This window comes from Littorina saxatilis, linkage group LG5 (assembly GCF_037325665.1).
Source record: "Littorina saxatilis isolate snail1 linkage group LG5, US_GU_Lsax_2.0, whole genome shotgun sequence".
Classification (NCBI taxonomy): domain Eukaryota; kingdom Metazoa; phylum Mollusca; class Gastropoda; order Littorinimorpha; family Littorinidae; genus Littorina; species Littorina saxatilis.
The window spans coordinates 4,747,989-4,769,096 of record NC_090249.1 but is presented as its reverse complement, the minus strand read 5'-3'; the positions used below and the strand labels follow the sequence as shown (position 1 = coordinate 4,769,096).

The 21,108-nt window shown below is 39.9% G+C and overlaps 1 protein-coding gene across 3 annotated transcripts in view; it reads left to right on the top strand.

Annotated features, from left to right (window-relative positions):
• LOC138966120 (F-BAR domain only protein 2-like) overlaps window positions 1–21,108 on the top strand; it is a 62,663-nt gene that overhangs the window by 16,958 nt on the left and 24,597 nt on the right. For 2 of the 3 annotated variants that reach the window (XM_070338229.1, XM_070338228.1), the window contains 6 exons: window positions 8,053–8,134; window positions 8,749–8,770; window positions 17,500–17,566; window positions 18,130–18,180; window positions 18,552–18,682; window positions 20,226–20,293. In XM_070338229.1, coding sequence (XP_070194330.1) covers window positions 8,053–8,134; window positions 8,749–8,770; window positions 17,500–17,566; window positions 18,130–18,180; window positions 18,552–18,682; window positions 20,226–20,293 — 421 coding nt within the window. Of the gene's footprint in view, window positions 1–712; window positions 797–8,052; window positions 8,135–8,748; window positions 8,771–17,499; window positions 17,567–18,129; window positions 18,181–18,551; window positions 18,683–20,225; window positions 20,294–21,108 lie in introns of all 3 variants that reach the window. The other variant, XM_070338227.1, reaches the window with a different exon arrangement.

Below are 21,108 nucleotides of genomic sequence, written 5' to 3'. Positions count from 1 at the left end.
GTATAGGGTGGGATGAGATGATCGAAGTCACGTATCTCCTGATGTGCAAAAAAGTCTCAGTATCATGCAGGAGGGAAAAGTGGGATGCAAGGGGGGTGGAGAGTTTTAGTGGGGCGGAGAGTTTTAGTGGGGTGGAGAGGTTTAGTGGGGTGGAGAGTTTTAGTGGGGTGGAGAGTTTTAGTGGGGTGGATGTCAGAGAAAAACACAACTCCTGATGGCTTCCTTACTTTCACACTCTTACTGCAGACATGGACAAAATGACTTAATTCAGCAGAAACACGAGTGTGTAAGAAAGAAGAGTTACACAAACAGGGAATGGCTATTTGGATGAGAGGACACATTAGGATGCCAGGGGAGTAAAAAGTGGGTTGGTTGACAGGAACACAAGTCTCCTCATACCTCCCTTGCTTTCCGACTCTAGCAGCAGGCATGACAAATTTAACGAGTTAGACAAGCCAGGAAAATGTAGTAAGGAAGTTTGAAATGCAAGGGGAATTAATGGAGAGTTTGGTGGAACGATGGAGAGAACTGGATGTTGCAGATCTCCTGATGCCCTCCTTGCTTTCAGATTCTTCAGAGGACATGACAAATTGAATGAGTTAGCAAAGCCAGGAAAATGTAGTAAGGAAGACGGCAAAGGGAATAGAGAGTGCAGTGGTACGATGGAGAGAACCGGAAGTCACATATCTCCTGATGCCTTGCTTGCTTTCAGACTCTAGCGGCAGCCCCAGCCCCGTTCTGTCAGATCAGCCGGGCCCGCTGAGCCGCAGCGTCAAGCTCCGAGTCTCACGCACATGTAAATCACCGCTCGTTCCCTCCTTGTTGCTCAGTGTTGTCCTTTTTTGTTGCTCAGTCACCTGCATTCAGCCCCGCAGCAGTGTCCCGCCCTTTATGCAGTGGTTGCTCTCAGGGAGAATTTGTAATTCAGTGGTTGCTCTCAGGGAGAATTTGTAATTCAGTGGTTGCTCTCAGGGAGAATTTGTAATTCAGTGGTTGCTCTCAGGGAGGATTTGTAATTCAGTGGTTGCTCTCAGGGAGGATTTGTAATTCAGTGGTTGCTCTCAGGGAGGATTTGTAATTCAGTGGTTGCTCTCAGGGAGGATTTGTAATTCAGTGGTTGCTCTCAGGGAGAATTTGTAATTCAGTGGTTGCTCTCAGGGAGGATTTGTAATTCAGTGGTTGCTCTCAGGGAGAATTTGTAATTCAGTGGTTGCTCTCAGGGAGGATTTGTAATTCAGTGGTTGCTCTCAGGGAGGATTTGTAATTCAGTGGTTGCTCTCAGGGAGGATTTGTAATTCAGTGGTTGCTCTCAGGGAGGATTTGTAATTCAGTGGTTGCTCTCAGGGAGGATTTGTAATTCAGTGGTTGCTCTCAGGGAGGATTTGTAATTCAGTGGTTGCTCTCAGGGAGAATTTGTAATTCAGTGGTTGCTCTCAGGGAGGATTTGTAATTCAGTGGTTGCTCTCAGGGAGGATTTGTAATTCAGTGGTTGCTCTCAGGGAGGATTTGTAATTCAGTGGTTGCTCTCAGGGAGGATTTGTAATTCAGTGGTTGCTCTCAGGGAGAATTTGTAATTCAGTGGTTGCTCTCAGGGAGGATTTGTAATTCAGTGGTTGCTCTCAGGGAGGATTTGTAATTCAGTGGTTGCTCTCAGGGAGAATTTGTAATGCAGTGGTTGCTCTCAGGGAGGATTTGTAATTCAGTGGTTGCTCTCAGGGAGAATTTGTAATTCAGTGGTTGCTCTCAGGGAGAATTTGTAATTCAGTGGTTGCTCTCAGGGAGAATTTGTAATTCAGTGGTTGCTCTCAGGGAGAATTTGTAATTCAGTGGTTGCTCTCAGGGAGGATTTGTAATTCTGTGGTTGCTCTCAGGGACAATTTGTAATTCAGTGGTTGCTCTCAGGGAGAATTTGTAATTCAGTGGTTGCTCTCAGGGAGGATTTGTAATTCAGTGGTTGCTCTCAGGGAGAATTTGTAATTCAGTGGTTGCTCTCAGGGAGAATTTGTAATTCAGTGGTTGCTCTCAGGGAGAATTTGTAATGCAGTGGTTGCTCTCAGGGAGAATTTGTAATTCAGTGGTTGCTCTCAGGGAGAATTTGTAATTCAGTGGTTGCTCTCAGGGAGAATTTGTAATTCAGTGGTTGCTCTCAGGGAGGATTTGTAATTCAGTGGTTGCTCACTGGGATGCTTTGTGATACACATAATTAAACATGGTTTTTCTTCGCCGTTTTATAGGATCGGATTACTCCCTTAAATTTGTGATACACATAATTGAACATGGGTTTTTCTTCGCCATCTTATGGGAAAGGTTGACTCCTTTTATTAGAAATACTGGCTGGAATCAGTGTGATTAAAAAAATTGCCTTAACAGCTAGGGTGATGACAGAGTTAAAGCAGGTAGAAAAAGGTGCAAAGTGAACATTCTTTTAACTGCTTAATATTGTCTCTAGATTCATTTTGATTCTGCATTTATGATAAAGTAGATACCAATCTTGCTTGACATTTTGTCCAGGGATTGCACATTGCTATGGATCTATTTTGAAGGGAAACAGATGTTGTAGTGTTTGATTTTGTAAACGACTGATGTGCAAAAGATGCTACTTTTTACTCCTGTTTTCTGCCAAATTATAAGTCAGGAAAATGTCTGGATTTCATGGACCTTTAACTGATATAGTCTGGATGATAGGTTATCCCAGCTTGCAGTTACCAGATGAATAGTCTGGATGATAGGTTATCCCAGCTTGCAGTTACCAGATGATCTGTCTGGAGGAAGAACGACTACAGACAAAAGGCAGATTGAACCTGTAACACACTTACCTGCATATAAATGTCCATCCCTACTGAGCAACCACTTTCAAGGGTCTGCTGTTGGTGGCTGTTTATTTTGTTGTGAATGCTAGATTTTTGTTGTGAAACATGGTTTGTGAGCTGCTGTACTGCCTTTAGCTCCCTTAATTACATTAATGCTACATAGACATTTTATACGTAACACCATGTAACATTTTTATGTAGTTGCTTCTATTCTTCACTGGTCAGTTTACCATAGAGGTATTCGAGTGGTCAGTATTCTGCATTCAAAACTTTAAAAACAATACTGAGACTGAAAAGGTCATCCTATTGTTTGTACAAATCTCACGAAAGTCAGTCATATGGTTGTGGATGCTAACAAAAATATTACATGTATGTCAATGTACACAAGTGCTTACAGTTAATGTATCCAGAAAGATCATTTTGTACTTGACATATCTATGGGCATTTTGTATTTAACTGACAAATAATGACAATATTGCAGTGAAACAGTTGCGAAAATTGTTTTAGTTTTGTGGTGAAACAGTACATGATTTTGTATTATTTCACCTCACAAACATTTGTTTGGCTTGAAGTTCCTCTGTTGCGAGTGGTTGCGCATTAGCAGCTTTTCAGTGTAGAAGACGTGAGCTTTTTTCACATTGTGGGAGAGGGATATAGTGGCTTGCATGCTTTTTGCTTGTCCGTTTTTGCAAACGGCAGCGTTTTCTTCAAGTCATTTTCTTCTGAGCTTTACATGTGAAATTTAAAAACCCATTCTGCTAAGAATCTGTTTCATTGATCATTCTCAACCTTGAGGTCTTGAAATGTGAAGAAAAATGGCAGCGTTACCACAGCTCCATGTTTCAAGAGGTCTAAACGTTGGCCTGCCTGAGAAAGAAGTCAGAAGAGGACATGCATTGTAAAATAAATATATTCCACCGGTGGAATCATTATAATCGCTAAAGCACGGCCTACCATTCATGACCAAGTCTCCATTTGAAGGATGATAGGATGTTGGCCTTGGAAAGAAGATGTCTCTTTGAAAATAAAACCCATTGAAGGTGACTTGAAGAAGCTGTTGTTGTTGTGGTTTGCGGTTTTTCATTGTTGACATTTTTTCATGTTTCCAGAATTGCATGCACCCTTGACCAACTCTGAGCAAGTGTTCTACTTACTAGCACTTGAAACATTTTCTTCAGTCACATTTTCAGACAGGAGCTAGGGTGGGGTGTTTGCAGAACGTGTATAATTTAATACTTTCAGGACCTACAATGCAGAGCTAAGTTCCAGGCACATACCCTTTTTGACTCACATGCGAAGCAAAAGTGAGTCTATGTACTCACCCGAGTCGTCCGTCCGTCCGTCTGTCCGGCCGGCCGGCCGGCCGGAAAACTTTAACGTTGAATATTTCTTGGACACTATTCAGTCTATCAGTACCAAATTTGGCAAGATGGTGTATGATGACAAGGCCCCAAAAAACATACATAGCATCTTGACCTTGCTTCAAGGTCAAGGTCGCAGGGGCCATAAATGTTGTCTAAAAAACAGCTATTTTTCACATTTTTCCCATTTTCTCTGAAGTTTTTGAGATTCAATACCTCACCTATATATGATATATAGGGCAAAGTAAGCCCCATCTTTTGATACCAGTTTGGTTTACCTTGCTTCAAGGTCAAGGTCACAGGAGCTCTTCAAAGTTGGATTGTATACATATTTTGAAGTGACCTTGACCCTGAACTATGGAAGATAACTGTTTCAAACTTAAAAATTATGTGGGGCACATGTTATGCTTTCATCATGAGACACATTTGGTCACATATGATCAAGGTCAAGGTCACTTTGACCCTTATGAAATGTGACCAAAATAAGGTAGTGAACCACTAAACGTGACCATATCTCATGGTAGAAAGAGCCAATAAGCACCATTGTACTTCCTATGTCTTGAATTAACAGCTTTGTGTTGCATGACCTTGGATGACCTTGACCTTGGGTCAAGGTCACATGTATTTTGGTAGGAAAAATGTGTAAAGCAGAAGGTCAAGCATGTGAGTCGTATGGGCTTTGCCCTTCTTGTTTACTTTAGTACTTGTAATAGTAAATTGGAGGAGTGGGGGGCAGGTACCACTGTTATGGTTAGGAGGGCTTATTTGAAACAGCTCTTTTCAAGAAGTAAGCATTGGTGGGTAGGATTCAGTGTGGATGAATTGCTGCTTGTAGTTTATGAATATTACCTGTGGGATTTACTACCAGGCTGTTATGTGTCTCTTCCCTTGGTTTCCTTACATAATTGCTTGACCAAACTCTTACTAAGTTTTAGCAAAACTGATGGCCTGGGGACCCCCCGCGGGTTAGGGGGAAGAATTTACCCGATGCTCCCCAGCATGTCGTAAGAGGCGACTAACGGATTCTGTTTCTCCTTTTTCCCTGTTTCTTGTATAGAATATAGTCCATTTTTGTAAAGATTTTAGTCAAGCAGTATGTTAGAAATGTTAAGTCCTTTGTATTGGAAACTTGCATTCTCCCAGTAAGGTAATATATTGTACTACGTTGCAAGCCCCTGGAGCAAATTTTTGATTAGTGCTTTTGTGAACAAGAAACAATTGACAAGTGGCTCTATCCCACCTCCCCCCTTTCCCCGTCGCGATAAAACCTTTGTGGTTGAAAACGACGTTAAACACCAAATAAAGAAAGAATAAAGAAAGATGGCCTGGGAATCATGCACCAACTCGGACACCATCTCTGCTTTCTGACTCCTTGAAATAAAACCGGTGGAGTTTTTAGCTAGGTACCAATAATCTGTCCAACCTCCCCACCCTTCCAATTGATCCCATCTATACAACCGGTGTTTTGGGAATTTGACATGAAACCTTCCGCCATTTCCATCATCTTGACCCTTTCTCGTAAAACCAGTGTTTGGGGGAAGCCTGGCCTTTTTCTGTAAAACCGGTGTTTGGGGGAAGCCTGGCCTTTTCCTGTAAAACCGGTGTTTTGGGGAAGCTAACATGAAGCCTTCCACATTCACATAAAACCGGTGTTTGGGGGAAGCTGATGTGGATCTGTCTCCTGTCTCCACTAGTCTATTCCCATTCTTTTGTTGTAAAATCAGTTGCATGCTAAGCTCAGTTGAATCCATCCAATATCCCCCAAATTTTGACCCCTTGCTAATTATGAGCTGAATTTGTGTTTTGGAAATGATTTCATTTACGTCCAATGAATATTCATTAATTCCACACTGAAATGGTCTGTTTCAAGTGTTTAGTAATTATTATTTTATGTTAGGTTTGGTTTTGGTTCTTGTCCTCTCTTTTTCAGTGTGTATCAAAGCAGTGATTGCTTCATAGAATATTCAAATAGCAAATATAGTGTGCTTATTTTCATTTTCCATTTGTATTCTTTATGGCTTTTTTTTACCTTTTTTAAATACAAGTAAAGTTGTGCACTTTCAGTTTCAATCTGAATGCAGTCATTGCTTTCAGCTTGTGCTTATACAATTTTGACTTACTGCTTAAACATTGCAAGTATTGCTCATCATTTTAAGAAATTTGTTTGCAATCATCCTTTTACTCTTTTGACTCTTGCCAGCATACACCTTTTTTTTAGCAGCTTTTTCGCAAACATGATAAGTAGTTTTATGCTGCTTCAGGACTATTCATTTATTCAAATAAAACCTGTGTCTCCAATCAATAAATTTCAAAGACTGAAATAAAGGCTTGGGTTAGTAAGATCCTTTCTACACATTTTTATAGGTTAAATGTTGTTGTTCTAGGTATGTAGAATTCTGTCTTTTTCTCTGCAAGGTTATAATTGTTACAGTCACATGCATGACTAATGATATGGGTTTTATATTGCCTGCACTGTCTCGCACAGTAATATTCTTCAGTGAATATTCAATGTTAAATTAATCTTCTTTTTTTACCTTATACAATAGTGATTATATTGGTCACAGTGTTCATGATTTTCTGCACTTGATTGATACTGTTTTCAGCAGTGATGCCTTAATTAAAAACCATGAAATAATCCTCAAGGTCTCTCGCTACTCTGAAACAATACGAAGATCTCTGAGTAACTCATACCCTGTTGCTTTCCTAAACATCTCAAAATCCTGAAGCATTGCCCTGAAGATGCCTTAAACCCCTTAAACAAACCTGGCACCCTCCAAACAATCCTGAAGATACCCTGGGAGTTTGAACCCCCTCTCAGCCCTACCCACTGAAAACCCAAAGATAATCCTGGAACTATCCCGTGGTTTTCATGTCATTCTATAGAACTCTTTGCAAGTGTTTTGAGATCATCCTTGTGAGCTTGTGATTTTTATCTATGAAAATAAGTTGCCTCTGTTCCTTTAAATTTCATCTGACACCAATATATAACCAAACAATTACTGGAATAAAAAGAAACATCTAAAACTTTGAAAAGTATGTTGTTTCATTATTTGTTCTGATTTCTTGTAATTTTTTTTATTTTTTTATTTTACAGCATGGTATGTCAGGCGTGTGAATGTGCAGCCCAACTTTAAAGGGGTGGTGTGTTTTTGGAATTAATAGCATGTTGTACGTGCTGTACGATTGACGATGCATGCTCCATGTCCATATTTATCAATTGATGGAAATGCATGTTAGACAATAACGCTTGTGCTAAGAGAAGGGTGGAGTGTAGGTTCTCATCAATCGACTTCTTTGTAGAAGGCATCCCATGGTTTTGTATTTCATAGTGTAGATTGTTGTGGTAAGCATGTATCTGTTTCTGCTACAGTGGAACCCCCCTTTTAAGACCTCTAAAAATCTGAAGAAAAATCAGGTCTTAAAAAGGAGGTACAGTTTTTGAGACTATGAAGAGAAAATCAGACAAAGTAAGGTCTTAAATGAGAGCAAGTCTTAAGAGGGGGGGGGGGGGGGGGTTCCTCTACTGGTTTGAGGTCAAAGCACACTTTGAATCTTAAGGTTTTCAGTGTATCTTTGCCTTTGAAATGTCTTTGAAAAGACAGGACCCTGACGACTTGAGGCCAGGAACTTTTGATATTAAGTCTGTGAGGGACAGGACTGTTTGAAACTTAATCGGCTCATTAAAAATGTGAGTAAAAAAAAACAGAATGGAGACTAATGGTTCATTTTCATGACTTTCACAAAATATTTAAGGTAATATTTTTTTTTTTTATCTCTAAAGGGTAAAAAAAAAAAATTTTGAATAAAACAAATCTGTTTCTCTGACATTTTTGATTAAATTTGACTGATTTTTTGTCTAAATGCTTGGTGTTTGTTTGCAGGGTTCTTGAAGAACAAGAGCAAGAAGAAAGAGAAGAAGTCTAAGAAGAAGAAAGACAAAGATGAGAAAGACAGTGAATCTCTGTAAGTGCTGTTTGTTTGAATTTAGTCTTCTTTTGCACTGAATTTAAAATTGTAGTATTTGTGTTTGTTTTTTGCTTTAAAACAAAAATGATGACAAAAATTCTTTGTAAGTTTTCTTTGATGAACGGCAGACTATTAGATTGAATTTTCAGCAAGATTATTTTATAGTATGTATTTGTTACTGAGTGTTTGTTAGGCCAAAAAAAAAAATTGTCTGTTTAGGGTAACCCGACCGACCCTATCGATTTGGCGCCGACCCAAAAACTTTTTTTTGATTTCAAAAAAAAAAAAAAAAAAAAAAGAGGTAAAAATGCTAAAAAGAGACATTTGGCGTTTCTTTCTCTCCCTTTCTCTCTGTTTTATTTATACGTTAGTTTTGAAACATGTATTCATCAAATATAAGAAGTGAATGTTCAGCCAAAATAGCATTTACACCAACAAAAAAACAAAAAACAAAAAACAAAAAAAACCTGTACCTACCTACTGACCCTACTTTTTTTGGTCATGTTACCCTAAACAGACAATTTTTTTTTTTTGGCCTTACTAATTCTGAATCTCAAATTTTGTGGAAAGTTGAAGTTTTTGTCTTGACATGTGGTTATTGCTTCTTTCAGAGATGCAGAAAGTCAAGGCGGGGTAAGTTTTTTGCTGATTTTGCATTATACTTGCGGGGGAGGGGGGGCTGTAAGCTGCAGTTCCAGCTGCTGGAATATCTGTGTTACTTGTACCAACCACAAATGTTTGAAGGGTAAGTCCCCAATCTCCACTGTAATCAGGCATGAAAACTTTCTCTTTTCAGCGGAATTTCCGCCGTTTTTTTGTCACACTTTCGCTTTTTTTTTAAAATTTCCGCCGGAAAAAAAAGAAGACCCCCCAAAGAAAGAGGCAAAAGATCGTGTAGGTTACCTAGCCCAAAGTTAGGCTAGGATAGCAACTGATCAAAAGATCAGACAAAGGCTTAACAGCCTAAGTACCAGTCTGATAACATAACATAACATAACATAACAAAACGAAAGACGTGGCAAGCGTTACCCCCGCCACTGCTCAACAGACAATTCGATAAACCGTAAATTTCCGAGTCCGCAAACGGATCGATTCGAGCCTTTCTTCACTTCCTGCCGCGCTTGAACAAATTTTTCTCTTGGAAATTCGGAGGTTTCCAAAGTTTGCGATGACCCTCTAACAGATGAAATGTGGCGATTTCAACAGCGTGGGGCCGCGAATCGGATCATAGAAGGACTGAAGAACGATTGGAGGTGGAACTGGCTTGACCGAGAATACGATGGCTGTCGTATTGGCGACGTTATCAGGAAAGTGGAGGTGAGAGGCAAGGCATTCTGTGTCGCATACATGTACGAAGACATTGAAGTACGGCAGTCGTGGGTTCGTGGCACTTCAGGCACACCTTGACACAAAGTGCCACAAGCGGAACTTCCTTGCATTGTACATTTACTAGACTGGATGAAACTTTTGAAAATAGCCTGATTTCTACCCTGGATCAATTGGACTGAGGATATGAAAGTGAGGATATATTAAGCTACAAGGGAGCTGCATTGTGCAAAGTAAATTGCATGATTATATGTGTTGTCATCACTGTTTGTGTGTTAAAAGTACTAACAATCGTGTGTATGTTATGACAGACATGAACAACAAAATGCTATGTTTGAGCATGTCTTTGTCTTGCTTAAATTTCTGTGAGAATTGTGTGTCAATAATACTGATATTCTTTATAATCTTTTTAGATTCCAATTTAGTGTTAAAGTTTTCAAAGGGGTCCTCATACAAGCTAACAATTTAATACTCATTTCAATATTTTGAAAAGCTAGAGCCCCTATATTTTCAAGGGCCCCATGCAAGCTTGTTCGTATACGTATGGTTATTTAATGCCAATTTCAGATTTTGAAATGCCTTCAGCCCCTTCAGTTTCGGGGGGCCTTATAAAGCTTGTGTATATGAGCCAATGTCAAAAGGTGCTGTGGGTACGCTAGGTATTTTATAAGTTCTGTAACTATTTACTGAATGTACACTCAGATGGAACTTTTGGTTTTTCTGAGAGATTAATGAATAAAGATGATCGCAGAGAAAAACCAAAGACTAACTATAAACAGTTAAAATTCTGCTCCTCATTCATTACGCAAATTAGTGCTTTTTAGGGACGTATTTTGACAAGGTGTTTGAGTACTCTCGATAGTTTTAGAAAAAATGCTAATAATCTTTTTTTCTGGGCAGTTGGATTTAAACCAAATGATTGCATGAACCCCAATACATAGTTCTGTGTGTTTTTCTTCCCATTTGTCCGTTTTTTAAAGAAATTATTAAAGTTTGAAAATTGCGTGTCTAGCGTGACTCTTTGCGTCACAAAAACTCAAACTTTAAAAAAGCTTCCAAAAAATGTTGTTGTTCAACTAGATACACAAAAGAACCAGTTTTGAACAAAAACTGTCGGTGAAAAGGAAAAACAATGAAAATAACCACTATATTTTGAAGTTTGGTACCATTTCTGGCTAATTTAAGCTTTGTCGTCACAATGTCACACTAGACACTTTTTTAGCAAATTTCCTTTTTTTCCACAAAATTTTTAATTTCTTTCTTTTTTTTGGCTAGCAGTCAGAAGCAAATCAAATGACTGCTTCATAATCACAGTTTTTGAAAAGAAGAAATAAAAAGGAATTGTCATTATTGTGTGACAGAACAATTTGTCGTCACAGGTCACACTAGACACACGACGTCATTTGTCCATCCAAACAAAATTTATGTAATTAAAACCACTGTTTTAGAAGATTGATTACGTGCTTTAATTATCGACAAATGCTTGTTCTTCATCACTCTCTTGAGATGACCAGGAATAAATAATAATGGGCCAGAATTCCCAATCATCTAGGCCGTTTTCTGAACTTCGCGCACGGCGCGCTAGTGTTAAAACCGCGGCCCAAAAAACACAGTCCGGTGCCCAGCGATGCTCGGAATACAAGAAAAGGATGAAAAAAAACCGACCAGGAGTATGCTGCCTACCTGGATAGACAGAACGTATTGAGCAAGGCTTGGAGGGAACACCGGACCGACGAGCGGAGAGCATAATGGATCGCGAGAAAGCAAGACATCGTAAACAGTTGAGCAGGTAATTTACAAATCTGTAGAATCTTCTGTCAAGTCTCCATCTAATCCAGAGTCGAATTAAAAATTGAGTATGCGAATTTGATTACCTTTCAGTGTACAGACTGTAACGAGGACACTCACACACACACACACACACACACACACACACGCACGCACGCACGCACCCATGCACACACGCATGCAAGCACTCACACACACAAGCAAGCACGCACACACACGCACGCACCGATGCACGCATGCATTCAAGCGCGCAAAATGTGTCAGATTTTGGTAGGTTTAGGAATGTGTTTATGTAAAATTCTTTTTAAAGAAATAAACCGGGAAAAAAACTACCCAATGTTTTGCGCTAAAACCCGTCTCCGGGTTAATAATTTTCAGTTTAAACCGTTTGCTGCAGACCTGCCGTTTCACACCGAGATTATCATTGCATGGACAATTAAAGAACTACAAATATGAGGATACCGATACTCAACATTACAACTCATAATGTGCGGTGTGTGTGTGTGTGTGTGTGTGTGTGTGTGTGTGTGTGTGTGTGTGTGTGTGTGTGTGTGTGTGTGTGTGTGTGTCCCAGGGCTCGTGCGAAGAAAGAAAAAAAGAAAAACAGCTCTCCGCTAACTGCAGCAAAAAGGAAGAAAACGGCTATTAAAAACATAATTCGTAAAGCGGAGACACCTGCAGACAGGCAGAAGAAGAAAACCAAAGAAAATGCTAAGTTTCGGCAGTGCAAAAGAAGATCTTCCATGACAGATAAACAGAAGAGGGAATTGAACAAAATAAGAATGGACAGATACCACAGAAAACAAGAAAAAGACAATCTGACGAATCTCGCAAGACCAGTGAGCTTTTTGAAGTCAGTAAAAATGGCATTTAATGCCATTTCCAGGAAGCGGGACAAAGAGTCTCTTCAGAAACAAAATTTCATTAAAACGTTACTCAAGCGACAAGCAGTACATCAAGACAGTTGCAGAACTCTCAAGCAACTGTACGTGCGTAAACGTCCGACAGACACAAAAGTGGAGAAATTCTACGACAGGGAATCAATCGATGTGCCTGGAAAGCGTACAGTGTCAAAAGTGTCAATGATCCAGAAGAAAGTTCTGACCAAGAAAGTGGAGGACTTGTTTGAAATGTTCAAATCTGAAAATCCGTTGTACAAAATATCTCTGACCCCTTTTGCACGGAGGCGCCCAAAACACATCCTGCTGTCTACCAGTCGGACTTTTCTGCAGTGCCTCTGTGAGACATGCACCAACCCAATGTTGAAAGTTGACAAGCTAAACCAGCACTTGTCTGCGATAACTTATTTAATCCGCTTTTATGGAATAACCAATATTTTGTTTATGATGGAAATGTACTGTATTTTGAAGATTGGACAAGAAAGGGTCTTGTTAGCGTATATGATGTTTCCTATCAGTTCATTTGTGATGTTTTATGAAAATCCCCACAGAGAATTTTGAAATATAACATGGTTCGTGCTGTTGTTGTAAATGTTATTAATAAGATGATGCACGGAAAGGAAGAAATTGATTTGATGGATATCCCCTCTTATCGTGGTAAGAAAGTACACAACGCACAACAGTTTAGAAAAGAATTAGTAAGCATGAAACTTGTTGAACCGTGTGCAATTGGATTTTGGAGGAGGAAATTTAATTATGAAATTGACAAGAAAGATTGGCTGATGAGTTTTGAATCGGTTAAAGAGACAAGGCTACGAGTATTACAATGGAAATTACTTCACAATATTTACCCCACAAATGTTATGTTATGTAAAATGAAAGTTGTGGAAGACAATATTTGTTCACACTGTAGTAATAGCATTGACTATATAGAACACTTTTTTTTCTTTGGCCCAGTGGTGCTTGAGTTTTGGAAACAAATTGAATTTTATATTTGGGTACAGTTGGATAAACAGATAAAGTTAACTGTGCATGAAATCATGTTTGGAGTTAAAAATCGAAAAATGCATGCAGCTCTGTTGAAAGAATTAAACTGTATAATTTTGGTTGCTAAAATGTGCACAAGTATTTATAAGAAAACCAAGGCTTCAATGCCTCTTTTTGTTATCTTCGAAAGGCAACTGCAGATCAGAAATATTTATTTTTGATTAAAAAGTTCCAAGACAAATATTTAGTAACTTTTTTTAATAAAAACAATTGTAAATGTTACCTCCACCATCATTACCCCCCTGACCCCCCCCCCCCCTTTTTTCTCTCTCTCTCTTTCCCTCTATCTCTCTCTCTCTCTCTCCTCTCTCTCTCTCTCTGTCTCTCTAAAGATGTCTTTATAATGAATTGTCAGAATGTATTCCAAATGAGTGTGGTCAATTATGTATCTATACATCCGTAGATGCCTTTCATTTGTTTCATGAATTTTAATACTATAGACTTTTTGAGTGGTAAATGTTGAAGGATGAAAGAAAATATATTGTGAGTGGACGGATGCATGTTATTCATTAAAAGCCCCACAATGATGTGCTTGGCAACAAATAAAAAAAAAGAAATAAAAAAAAAGACTCCAACATTACAAACCTTAAAGGCACAGTAAGCCTCCCGTAAACCACCACAGATACTGTCAGGCTTTTACACACAGTACAAACACCCTTCCATGTGAACGCTCACTAAACGGGAACATCCCAGGTGCCCTACGTAAAGAGCGAGCAATTTTTACAGAATTAATTTTGCGGATTGTCTCAGAGACAATCGGACCGTGGTGCGTTTTGGCGCTAGACCTAACATTTAAAATCTAAATAATAAATTGACAGCTTGGTACACAAACATTCTTCAACCATAAAAGAATTCTTTTTTCATCAAGACAAGATAAGTACAATTCGAAGTTTTCAAAGTTTAAAAAAAGAAAAGCCCGGAAGCAGGGTCACACAAGGTCGTGGTTCTAGTAGCAGACGACGGTTTATGCCTATCGCCGATTCCTCTAAACAGCCAAAAGCCATCGCTAGAGTTCTTGTGAACCACAGCCGTTTGTTTCGTGCATAGTCAGATAAGCTCATATCGAGTCGCATTCAAATTACTAACTGACGACTACATTGTGAAAAAGGGAAACTGGATCACACGGTTCACGATGGCTCAAACCACGCAAAAATAAATTCTTTGAAAATTGCTCGCTCTTTACGGAGGGTACCTAGGATGTTCTCAAGCGGTGAGTGTTTAAATGAAAGGGTACGGGTGTTTGTACTGTGTGTAAAAGCCCGACAGTATCTGTGATGGTTTACGGGAGGCTTACTGTGTCTTTAACATTTGACCAGAGTCAACTTAGTCTTTCGTCATGTCAGGGCGTTTTCTTGTCCTGGGAATATATTTCATGACCCCACTGTGACCTTGAAATGTGACGCAGGTCTTCCATATTTGTATCATCTATGGGGGACATCAAACCCTGGAAATGTGGAAGTTTCAAAGATGTAGCCCTCAAAACATTCAAAACAATGATACTTTTTACTTTTTGTTCACCTTAGACGGCCTGCTATGACCTTGATATTTGACAAGGGAGAACCAAACTCGCATCATATTTGGATATCATCAAAACATAGAAGTATGGGAAGTTTAAACGCTTTCGCTACAAAGCATTTTGAGAAAATTCCAAATTATTCCCTTTTTGACCCGAAGACAACCCCACCGTGACCTTGACATTTGACAAAGGTCACCCATATTTATATCATGTGTGTAGGCTATCAAACTCTGGACATTTGTGAAGTTTCAAAGATGTAGCCCCAAAAACATAAAAAAACAATGATACATTTTTTTTCTCCTCATTAAGACAGACCTGCTATGACCTTGCTATTTCACAAGAGTAAACCAAATTGAGCATCAGGATTGGATATTATCTCAACAAAGAAGTGTGTGACGTTTAAAAGCTGTTGCTTTAAAACTTTTCGAGAAAATACCAATTTATCACTTTCTGACCCAATACGACCCCGCCGTGACCTTGAAATGTGACGAAGGTCAACTACTCTCTCACCATGTCTGGAGGTCATACAATCATACAAGTATGTGAAGTTTCAAAGCTTTGACTTCAACAATATCTGAGAAAACCTCAAATTAAAGAACTTTTGTATGGAGCACATACTGTTTGTGACTGTGATAGCAATAAATGAATTCATGTTGCTAACATACACATTTTATCCGCTTTTACCTTGATTATATTTAATCTACACCCCAATACTCATATGCGAGCTCAGTAGAAATGAAAGTTCTAGAAAAAAATGGAAAAAATCAGGTTTATGTCCTTACATGCCACAAGAGACACTCGTCAAGCCTCAACTTAACGGCCAAATAACACAGCCGTTGTGAAAGATTTTCCCTTTTCTCCTTTAGAAACTATATACTGAATGTGTTAAGCAACTCAAAACACCAGTCATTTTACTTTGGGTGTACTTTGATTTTCGAAGCTGTCAGACAGCACCTTTTGACATTGGCTCATATATAAATATGCCCATTTTAAGGCTCAGAAATGCTGAAACCCCTTCAGCTTCAGGGGGCTTTGACCCCTGACCCCCACAAGGGGCGTTGCCCCTCGACCCCACTGGGGGCCTACTGCGGCCCCCAGGCCCCCACTTTATTTTCCTCTTTTTTTACCTCCGGTTGTTTTCATGCCTGTGTAATGCATGGCTCAAGTAGAAAGTTCTATCTTATGCAAAGCGCAGCATGAATGGTGGTTTCTACAGGAAGGGATGTATCTTCTGGGTGCTGTCTGCTCATTTTTGAATTGTCTAGTGTGTCAGGTGTCAGCGCAGGGTATTTTTACATTTAGTCAAGTTTTGACTAAATGTTTTAACAATAGAGGGGGAATCGAGACGAGGGTCGTGGTGTGTGTGTGTGTCTGTGTCTGTGCGTGTGTGTGTGTGTGTGTGTGTAGAGCGATTCAGACCAAATTACTGGACCGATCTTTATGAAATTTGACATGAGAGTTCCTGGGAATGATATCCCCGGACGTTTTTTTCTTTTTTTCGATAAATACTTTTGATGACGTCATATCCAGCTTTTTGTAAAAGTTGAGGCGGCACTGTCACACCCTCATTTTTCAATCAATCAATCAATATGAGGCTTATATCGCGCGTATTCCGTGGGTACAGTTCTAAGCGCAGGGATTTTTTTGGTTTTTTTGTTTTGTTTTTTTGTTGTTGAAATTTTTGTAAAGCAATCTTCGACGAAGGCCGGACTTTGGTATTGCATTTCAGCTTGGTGGCTTAAAAATTAATTAATGACTTTGGTCATTAAAAATCTCAAGGGCGGGGATGTAGCTCAGTCGGTAGCGCGCTGGATTTGTATCCAGTTGGCCGCTGTCAGCGTGAGTTCGTCCCCATGTTCGGCGAGAGATTTATTTCTTAGAGTCAACTTTGTGTGCAGACTCTCCTCGGTGTCCAAACACCCCCGTGTGTACACGCAAGCACAAGACCAAGTGCGCACGAAAAAGATCCTGTAATCCATGTCAGAGTTCGGTGGGTTATAGAAACACGAAAATACCCAGCATGCTTCCTCCGAAAGCAGCGTATGGCTGCCTAAATGGCGGGGTAAAAACGGTCATACACGTAAAATTCCACTCGTGCAAACCACGAGTGCACGTGGGAGTTTCAGCCCACGAACGCAGAAGAAGATTAAAAATCTGAAAATTGTAATAATTTTTTTTTATATAAAACGATCCAAATTTACGTTCATCTTATTCTACATCATTTCCTGATTCCAAAAACATATAAATATGTTATATTTGGATTAAAAACAAGGTCTGAAAATTAAAAATATAAAAATTATATGATCAAAATTAAATTTCCGAAATCGATTTAAAAACAATTTAATCTTATTCCTTGTCGGTTCCTGATTCCAAAAACATATAGATATGATATGTTTGGATTAAAAACACGCTCAGAAAGTTAAAACGAAGAGAGGTACAGAAAAGCGTGCTATGCAGCACAGCGAAACCACTACCGCGCTGAACAGGCTCGTCAGTTTCACTCCGTTATGCACAAGCGGCGGACAACGGTCATTGTGAAAAAATGCAGTGCGTTCAGTTTCATTCTGTGAGTTCCACAGCTTGACTAAATGTAGTAATTTCGCCTTAACGCGACTTGTTTATGCTTATTATTGGAACTATAGCACATCCATAGCATAGCCAGAAGAAGAAAAAATGACTCTGATGGGATTTGAACCTACAACCTCTTAGCCCGATGCGCTAACCACTACGCCAAGGTGGCCGGTATTATTATCATAATTATTTTCATTATTAATATTTGTGTGCAGGATGGTCCAGATGCACCCCAGGTTGATGAGGATGGTTACCGCATACGGCCTGATAACCCCATGGACAGTATCCTTTCTTTGTCTTAATTTATACACCAGTCAGTAGTCATTAAAGACATATGATATCAGTTTGGTTTTTTAAACACCAATATGTCTCTTTTTGGCCTCCTCTTTCTTGAAATCTGTGACGTCGAAAGCCAAACAAAGTTGGAAAAGATGTGAATAAAGGCTTCACGTAAACATTTTGTCACTCCTTCTGCGTGTCTTCTGTGGAAATGACAAAGAATTGCCAGAACAAAGTTAGTCTTCGTGACTTCAGCAATAAAAAAATCACTTATAAGGTTGCCAGGCTGTGCATGAATCAGCATCAAATATCATTAATATACGCACATATCACATATGTCCTTACACAGGTTTTTGTTCTTGTTAAGAACATGACCATGGTTGCACATATGTGCAAATGGTGATTCTCACAGAAAATCACAGATTTAAACAGTAGCCAATGCTTGGGTACAGACATTGTGGAGATTTGGTGTTTCTGTCATTCTTTCTAGTGCTTGTAATGGTGGAATGGGACAATCAGTCTGTAGTGTGCGTTCAAGTGGCTTTATTCTCTTAACTTCTTGGAAGATAATGGAGATAAAACCAGCTGGAATTCCAGTGACAGTGATTCAGATTCTGGTGAGTACACTACAACCCTATCTCAAAGAGATGCTGAGTTTTGTCAATTTTATTCTGGTGTTTGTGTGTGTGAGTGTGTGTGTGTGTGTGTGTGTGTGTGTGTGTGTGCTAGTGTGTGTGTGTGTGTGTGTGTGTGTGTGTGTGTGTGTGTGTGTGTGTGTGTGTGTGTGTGTGTGTGTGTGACAGTTTGTAGAACGTGTATTGGAATAAGCCCAATTCTGAGTTTATAGCCCCATAGTTTGACAGGTTGCATGAGCAAGCGACCGGTTTCTGTGTGATGTATACTCGTTGCTTTTTGGGTTATATGGGTTAACGGAACATTTTGCACAGTCGATGCTTAATCTCAGCACTTTGCTGTTTGTGTGTTTCAGATGACGAATCACGACGTAAAATCAAGGTGGCCATTCGGCCCCTCAGCCCTACGAACCAGGCACCTGCCAGTAGCAACGTTGAGGATATACGTGCCTCTGTGCAGGGCCTCAGTCTGTCTCCCACTGCTGTGGTAAGATACAACTCTTTTCTTTTTTTGGGGGGGAGGGGGGGGGTAAATGTCATTCTTTATACAGTGGAACCCCCAATTTTAAGACCCCCCAATTTAAGACTCCCTCCGTTTTAAGTCCCTGTTTTCTCAGACTTTCTGTTCATAACGGATTGGATGGATTGGATTGGATAAGATTTACAGTCCAGTGAGGTTACCCTCATGGAAATTCGGGCTGCTTTCTCCCCGGGGAAAGCGAGCTGCCATACATACGGCGCTACCCATATTTTTTTTTTTCCTGCATGCGTGTATTCATGTTTCCTGAGACTTAATGCCGTGTGAGATGGATTTTTTTTTTACTTTATTCCAAGTCCCACGGATATTTGATGGACATTTTTATCTATGCCTATACAATTTTGCCAGGAAAGACCCTTTTGTCAATTGTGGGATCTTTAACGTGCACACCCCAATGTAGTGTACACGAAGGGACCTCGGTTTTTCGTCTCATCCGAAAGACTAGCACTTGAACCCACCACCTAGGTTAGGAAAGGGGGGAGAAAATTGCGGCCTGACCCAGGCCTGAACACGCAACCTCTCGCTTCCGAGCACAAGTGCGTTACCACTCGGCCACCCTTGACTATAACCTTTGTAAATGTACCCCCATTTTAAAACTCCCGCCTTTTTAAGACCTTATTTTCTCAGATTTCTTAGGTCTTAACCCCTTCACTGCCACAGTGTAACAACATTTTGGTATTGCAGTGTGCCAGTGCAAAATGTCGCTTTCTTCGGTAGGTTCACTAATCTGTTCACTGCTCGATCATTTATTGAGATATCTCTTAGATCTTTGGCATGTGTTTTGCTTATACCCTTGGCTATTATGTGATGACATGATCATTGGACTTTGTTAGTGATTGTTATAGTAAAAATTGATGTAATGACCGTTTTTGTCAAAAATTACAGTTTCCGGACTTACACACACACATTGCAGCACGTATAACCACACAAAACACTGCTAAAATTGGTGTCAAACATCAGGTACTCACATTACAGCCCATAAAAGTATTCTTCTGTGTGGTAATCCATAAATCACTTCTTGTAGAGCTTCCAGAACACTGTATCGCTTGAAAACAGGTCTACAAGTTGAGGTCCGACTTTCGGCCGCCATTGTGAATCCTATAGATCGGTTCTACACTTCTAACAAAGTTTTCACCACGTGGTACTAACTTATCCGAACGGTCAATGGGAAAGAACTGTGTTTAGAACCCCTACAAGTACTTGGACAGTGGTTACCTCCCATTTAGTTTTCAGAAATGTCCTGAAATGTTGCTGATGCAAATCCCCCGTACTAGGTACGGTTATGGGCGTACGACAAACCGAAAATGACCACGTACCTAGTACGGGGTGGGCAGTGAAGGGGTTAAAGGGGAGTTCCACTGTACATGCTTTGCTTGTGATGCTCACTTCAGTGTCAGGTATGTGTGTTTTGCCTGAGTGTGTGAATTGTACTTCATATCACACTCATTACTTGATAACTTGGTGATATGTCTTGGAACCTCTTGTTTTGCAGAGGAAAAGAAGCCACACGCCTATTGATAAAAAGATGAAACGATCCCAGTCGGAATCAGACACATTGGAGTGAGTGATGATCTCTCTCTGTCTGTTTTTCTGTCGGACTGTCTGTCTCTCTGTCTCTCTGTCTGTCTGTCTGTCTGTCTCTCTCTCTCTCTCTCTCTCTCTCTCTCTCTCTCTCTCTCTCTCTCTCTCTCTCTCTATCTTTCTCTCTCTCTCTCTCTTTCTCTCTCTCTCCATTTCTCCCCCCTCCCTCTCTCTCCCTCCATTTCTCCCCCCTCTCTCTCTCTCTCTCTTTTCCTCTATCTCTGAGTTCTGAGATCTCTCTCTCCCCCTCCCTGCTCTCTCTCTGTCTCTCTCTCTCTATCTTTATCTCTCTCTCTCTCTCTCTCTCTCTCTCTCTCTCTCTCTCTCTCTCTCTCTCTCTCTCTCTCTCTCTCTCTCTCTCTCTCTCTCTCTCTCTCTCTCTCTCTCTCTGTTTTAGAGGGCATCTTTTCAGTAAGATCAGAGCAACATGAATACATACATCTTAGACGTATTAACTCTTCACTTGACAGATTTATTTCCGAACATTGTCTTGTCTTGTCTTGCCTTGTCTTGTCTTGTGCATTTGAAGCTAAAACAGGGTAGTGTTTTGGGCAGGGATTGTTGTACAGGGAGAATGAGAAATCGATGTCGTCGTGGAATTTTGGCGTAAGTTGTTTTTCAGAAGGACAAAACTGATTAATTTTATTATGAAATAGTGTTTATATTCGTTCCTGGTGTGGACAGAGAAATAAAAGAATGTTAAATCATGTATTTTCAATCGTATTTAAGGGATTATTTCTCATGGAGAATGATTTACTAAGTCTAAAGCACAAAAACATCAAACGCCTAAATTC